The sequence below is a fragment of the Aquarana catesbeiana genome, linkage group LG01 (assembly GCF_042186555.1).
Source record: "Aquarana catesbeiana isolate 2022-GZ linkage group LG01, ASM4218655v1, whole genome shotgun sequence".
Classification (NCBI taxonomy): Eukaryota; Metazoa; Chordata; class Amphibia; order Anura; family Ranidae; genus Aquarana; species Aquarana catesbeiana.
Genome location: NC_133324.1, coordinates 961,855,599 through 961,862,416, shown reverse-complemented (window position 1 = coordinate 961,862,416; position 6,818 = coordinate 961,855,599). Strand labels below are relative to the sequence as shown.

General features: G+C 46.1%; 1 protein-coding gene across 1 annotated transcript; it reads left to right on the top strand.

The window, feature by feature from the left end:
* The first annotated feature begins 5,413 nt into the window (after positions 1 to 5,413).
* On the top strand, positions 5,414 to 6,373 carry LOC141128692 (olfactory receptor 11L1-like). The gene has a single exon (XM_073616130.1). The coding sequence runs from the start codon at positions 5,414 to 5,416 to the stop codon at positions 6,371 to 6,373; it is 960 nt and encodes a 319-aa protein (XP_073472231.1).
* The last annotated feature ends 445 nt before the right edge of the window (positions 6,374 to 6,818 follow it).

Genomic DNA, 6,818 nt, shown 5'->3' with positions numbered 1-6,818 from the left:
ATATTCCTCTCGTCCCCCAATGTCCCTCCTGTCCTCCCACTTATCCTCAATGTCCCCCCCAATGTTCCTCCTGTCCCCCACTTATCCTCAATGTCCCTCCTGTCCTCCCACTTATCCTCAATGTCCCTCCCGTCCCCCCCCCATGTTCCTCCTGTCCCCTAATGTCCCTCCTGTCCTCCCACTTATCCTCAATATCCCTCCTGCCCCCCCATGTTCCTCCTGTCCCCTAATGTCCCTCCTGTCCTCCCACTTATCCTCAATATCCCTCCCGCCCCCCCCGCCCCATGTCCCTCCTGTCCTCCCACTTATCCTCAATATCCCTCCTGCCCCCCCATGTTCCTCCTGTCCCCCAATGCCCCTGCTGTCCTTCCACTTATCCTCAATGTCCCTCCCCCCCATGTTCCTCCTGTCCCCCAATGTCCCTCCTATCCTCCCACTCATGCTCAATGTCCTTCCCGTCCCCCCCAATGTTCCTCCTGTCCCCCAATGTCCCTCCTGTCCCCCACTTATCCCCAATGTCCCTCCTGTCCCAGCAAATGTCCCTGTAGTACCCCCACTTATCCTCAATGTCCCTCCTGTCCCCCCACTTATCCTCAATGTCCCTCCTGTTCCTCCAATGTTCCTCCTGTCCCCCCACTTATCCCCAATGCCCCTCCTCTCCTCTCACTTATCCCAAATGTTCCTCCTCTCCCCCCACTTATCCTCAGTGTCTCTCCTGTCCCCTCAATGTCCCTCCTGTCCCCCCAATGTCCCTCCAATGTTCCTTATTTCCCCCAATGTCCCTCCTGTCCTCCCACTTATCCTCCCACTTATCCTCCCAATCTCTCTCCCGCCCCCCCAATGTCCCTCCTGTCCCCCCAATGTTCCTCCTGTCCCCCAATGTCCCTCCAATGTTCCTCCTGTCCCCCAATGTCCCTCCTGCCCCCCCACTTATCCCCAATGTCCCTCCTCTTACTTATTTCAAATGTTCCTCCTCTCCCCCCACTTATCCTCAATGTCCCTCCCCTCCTCCCACTTATCCTCAGTGTCCCTCCTGTCCTCCCACTTATACTCATGGTCCCTCCCATTCCCCCCAATGTCCCTCCTGTCCCTCCAATGTTCCTCCTGTCCCCCCACTTATCCCCACATTATCCCACTTATCCTCACTTATCCTAAATGTCCCCCCTCCCCTCCCACTTATTCGAAATGCCCCTCCTCTCCCCCCACTTATCCCCAATGCCCCTCCTCTCTCCCCCCCCACTTATCCCCAATGTCCCTCCTGTCCCGACACTTATCCCAAAGGTTTCTCCTCTCCTCCCATGTATCCCCAATATCCTCCACTTATCCCAAGTAACCCCTCTCTCTTCACTTATCCCAAACATCCCCCCACTTAGCACCAATGTTCCAACTCTCCCCCAAGTTAGAAATTATCACATTCCCACCCCCCACCCCCATTTAGCATCAATGCCCTATTAACTTAGCACCAATATCATTGCCTATACCCCCTCATTGCACTAATGCCCCCTCTCCCCACCTAACAACATTGCACTCCTACTGTAAGCTGTAGCTGCACTTCTGTAGCAGCCCCTCTCCTGATACTTTGTAGGTGGGGAAGAAAAGATTTGGGGGTGGGAGGAGAGCTCTGTACTGGAAGGGGAGTTACTGTCCTGTGAGACATGCATTCCTGAGCCCTGCAATCTCCTGAACTATTTGCACTTTTGAACTCTTCACTCTGTATGTAGTGCACTCCTGAATCCTGCACTCAGTACATAGGACAGTCCTGATCTTTGCACACATGCCCTCAACATGGGGGGTGGGTGCTTTGGGGCAGGGGGTTCTGTGCCCCCAACCCCAAAGCACCTTGTCCCCATGTTGATGGGGACAAGAGCCTCTTCTTGACAACCCTGCGCTGTGGTTGTCGAGGTCTGCGGGCAAGGGGCTTATCGGAATCTGGAAGCACCCTTTAACAAGGGGTCCCCCAGATCCCATCCCCCCTCCTATGTGAATGGGGCTGTTATCGTTCAGCCGTGAGGTGAGAGGCTGGGGAACCATCACTTTCATTTCACCTTTATTTCACCATTGGTCACTCCTGGAGGAACTTGTTTTGACACATTATTTCTATCTAATTGTCACAATGGTGATCTGATTATGTATGGGACCTTTTATGGGACTATTTATTGTTAATTACTTTTTCAAATTTTTTCGTATACACACCTGTTTTAAGAGTTGTTTGTCAGGTTATATATATATATATATATATATATATATATATATATATATATAATTATAAGCTTTAATTGATGCTGCACTCATTGTAGTACTTCACTTGGTACACTTACCTGTATTATCTAGTTTCTGACTTCATTGAGGCTGCACTGTTTGTTATTTGCACGTTATTTATTTTTAAGGCAATTGTTTCTTTCAATATTTTTTTGCTACATTATTGTTGGAGCGGTGTACTTTGAACATTCATATCAGCATCTATGTTGCACTATGGGTGGATTTTGTTTATTTTGACACATTTTTTAGATGACATTTGGACCTGTGATGCTTTTTTGATTCTGGCTACATATGTATAATTGATCATTTACTATCATATTCCCCTGTTATCCACCAATATTGAGAAACTTTTATTGATTGGAAACATTTCTCTCTGATTAATTATCATTTAGGGGCTTCACCTTAGCTCATCATTAATTCATTTTTTGATGCAATATTGTTTTTTTTTGTGACCTTTGGTTGCACAATATAGTGGAATATTAATTGCTTAGACATAATTAATACTTTGAGTCCCTTATCTTGGATCCTCCTGGTATGGTTGAGAGTTTTACATATTTAGTTTTTTAGTGTTTTTAACATCTAGTTAAGCGCTGCATGTTATATTGCCCCTAATAGAGTATGGCTTCTATGCCCAGAGGTTCGGGATGCAGGACCAGCTAGATACCTCTTGGTTGTCCCTCCAGGCAGCCAATAAATTGCACATCCTGGTGGAAGGTGTCACCTGAGTAAAGATTCAGATAGATAACCAGGTTGCGGAGAGAGTAGGGGTCGTACTGTCCTGCGGTCCAGTAAGTTTGGCAGTACCTATTGTTCTGGGCATGAACGTGCTGAAGCACTTGGACTTATCCCAATTATCTGCCAAGTTTGAGCACTCAGGCTGGCGTGCGTAGTGCTGTGGTCTGCGAGCTGTCTGGCTAAACATGATCCAGGGACCTATCAGAGGGCAGCAAGAAAACAGCCCCAACAAGTGGGGGTTTTCTACACTCCCTCCCTCCTCAGCAAAAACTAGTGCTGGTACCCCTTCAAAAAGTAGTCTGGTCTCTACCCATCAGGGCTAACAAGAAATTACAAGCATTACATTAATGGTGGAACCCAACAAAGACTCAGTGGCACAGTTGCACCTTATCCAAGGTCCACATAGGGAAGGTGCCGGTGTAGCTCATCAACCTGGGGACCTCCCTGATCCCACTCCCTAACCATAGCACAACAGCAGACCTCATCACGTGGTACCACATCACTGTATGTCAGAGGCCCAACCAGGGGTGGAAGCCCCACTACAGGCAGCCATGTCTTCATGGGATGAGTCACAACACAAACTTCTGCTTGAACAGCTGGCCATCCCCTTCTGGGACTACCCTCTACCTCAGCAGTGGCTGCTTTAGCAACTGCTAGAGAAACACCTATTTGCAACCATCCCAGGGGAAGGTGACCACCCAATTCATATGGAGGACACCCCGCCAATCTGGGAGCGGTACCCTCATATTCCTCCGGCCTGTGCCAGGAGGTCAAGGACTTGCTCCGTAACATGCTACAGTGTGTGGTAATTTAGGAAAGCCATAATCCACGTGTGACCCCTGTGGTCCTGGTGCGAAAGAAGAATGAAAGTCTGCAATTCTGTGTGAACTATCACAAGTTAAATGTCTGTATCCACCAGGAAGCCTACCCATTACCCAGGTAGAGGAATCACTTATGGCACTGAGAAACAGCACTTCTCTACAAATCCAGTATATGACGTGATCTCGGAGGGTCCCAACCAAATCAAGAGATGGCTCCACCGCAACTTGTTGAGACCCTGTGTGCTAAGTGGCGATTGCTCTTTTCAACCGGCTAGAGATAGAGAGGACTCCATGGATGTCCCACCAGCACAAGAAGTTCCTGACTAATGGTATCCTCTCGTGCTGAAGCCTCCGGCCCCTGCAGACTCAGAAGAAGGAAGCCCCAGTGCAGCATCTGTAGACAGACCAAAAGCCCGTGCAGGCCCAACTGGCCGTCTAAACTCTCCTGAGGAGTCAGCTTCAAGCCTGGAGGTGAGTGGTGTGGTTGGTCCTAATGACCCTCATCTACCTGAGGCTCTAGATAAGTATGTAAAAGGTGACTCCACAGAGGACAGTGAAGCCTGCGCCCCATGCGGTCTAACCACGGGCTGTTTCCTGCAAAGTAATTTCATTATATTGTTTGAAATGTTGTTGCCATTACCATAAGCATGTTTATTGCAGTTTCATGTTATTCTTTACTGTGTTGCAATGCCAAGAACAGCATCTGTCAAACAGGGTGGGAGTGCAGGCAGGTGCAGTCTATTATCTTCACTGCAGGTGGCACTCATCTGCAGTGGCAATGCAGGTAGAGGGGAAAGTCAAGAGGAACTTGGTTCCACTATGGTTTCCTTGGTCACAGAGAGGCAGCATACAATTGAATTCTGGCATCCCATGTGACTTTGGGTGCTATCTTGGCTCAGGCAGAGTCTATTTAAAACCCTGGTTCCAGGGTTTGGTGTGTATTTCGCGTGTAGCTAGAGTAGGGACAGGTCACCAGCCTAATAGGGACATCGCTTAGTATCAAGGAGAGGTTCCAGATGACTAGGGAAAGAGCAGAGACATGCCATCTTTCCTGGTAACCTCTCCCACTTGGGTATGGAGCAGCCAGACCACAGTTCGCCCCCGAGATAGACTGGTCAGTGGTTTATGTAGTATCACCTTTATATTCAGTTAGGCTGCTCTGTCTGTTGGTCTATTTAATAGTAGATTTAAACTCTACCATTTTGCATAAACATATATATATATATATATATATATATATATATATATATATATATATATATATATATATATATATACAGTATAGTATATACTGTATGTGTACACTTTGAAGATCTTTCCTGCTTTTTAAAGCCTATGTATTCCCCATGTGTATCAGTGAATTGAGGTACTAGGTCATTACCTCAGGAAGCATAAGGACTCAACTCAACCTGCAGCTCCTTTGTGGCTAGCACTACATGTGTAATAATATGTTAAGAAAACAAGAGTAGAGACACCTGGGTCAACCTACTTTTTCAATATGAAACGTTAGTTTTAACATAAAAATCAGAAGTCATAGAGCAGGTTTATTTATTGATCCATAGAATATTGTATGTGATGTGCGATTGTCTCCTCCACAGATGGCATATCCTGAGAATTGCACAGTCATTGCTGAAATTCTACTCACCAGATTTAATGCTTTTGATGGCTTCAGGATCCCAATGTTTGTTCTGTTTCTGATCATTTACCTTTTGATTTACTTGGAAAATGTATTGATCATCTATATCATTTTTAGTAGTGTTCATCTCAAGGCGTTGATGTTTTTGATAATTCAGAGCATGTGCACATGTGATCTGCTGAACATCTCAAATATTATTCCAAAATTCCTAAATGATGTTCTTGATGAGAGGCCGACTGTCACTGTAACTGGCTGCATTGTACAATGTCAGGTGTACGGGACCACAGGAGATGTTTTGTGCTTTCACTATATTTTAATGTCCTATGATCGATACTTGGCTGTTTGCCATCCATTGCGCTATTCTTCCTTTGTGAATAATAGAATCTATGTTCAAGTGGTCATTGCATTTTGGATTATTTCAGCCTCTATTACAAGTGTAATATCTGGTTTACAGAGTCAGTTACAATTTTGTGGCCATAACACAATTCACCATTTCTTCTGTGATTCTTCTCCATTCATGGACCTAGCCACCTCAGATACAACACACATCCGCCTCTTTATTGTTGTAATAAGTTTCTTCATGCTATTGATCACAGCTTTGTCTGTTTTTGTAACATATGTTTTTATAATTCATGCAATTCTTAAAATTCCCTCATCCTCCGGGAGGAAGAAGACCTTCTCTACATGTAGCTCCCACCTCATTGTGTTCTCCATGCAGAACAGTCTCTCTCTTGGTATCTATGCATTGCCAGCTAAAGTGGTAACACCGCAGCTCACCAACACTTTCACATTCCTATTCTTTTTCTGGACCCCCTTGGTGAGCCCACTGGTATATGCATTTAATAATAAACAGTTTCGTGCAGAATGTCTGAAAAAGATTAGAAGAGGGGATAGGAGGCGCATGTGCGGCAGCCTGAGGTGAAGGTAATGTTACCTTAGAGCTCCGCTCCTCGGGAGTTTTCATCGGAGGACTACAGGTCCCAGTGAACCAGCAAATATCCCAAAACTGCAGAAAATCCTACCTAATACTGTCAGCTTCACTGACAATGGTCTTGAGAGCTCCTAAAACGAAAATTAAAGCAGGAAAAATGAAGGAAACAGCACACAGGCTGGCGGCTGGAATGGCGGCGGCATCCTCTCCCCCACAGCACAGCGGTGAATACACTAAAAAATCTTTACCTCACAGTCAGCACAGCGGTGAATACACTGGAAAATCTTTACCTCACAGTCAGCACAATGGTGAATACACTGGAAAATCTTTACCTCACAGTCAGCACAGCTTTTGCCCTAATAATAGAACCCCTGGCACACCTTATTAGAACCAATCCTGACATTAAAGGTATCGAACTAGGTGGTTATCACCATAA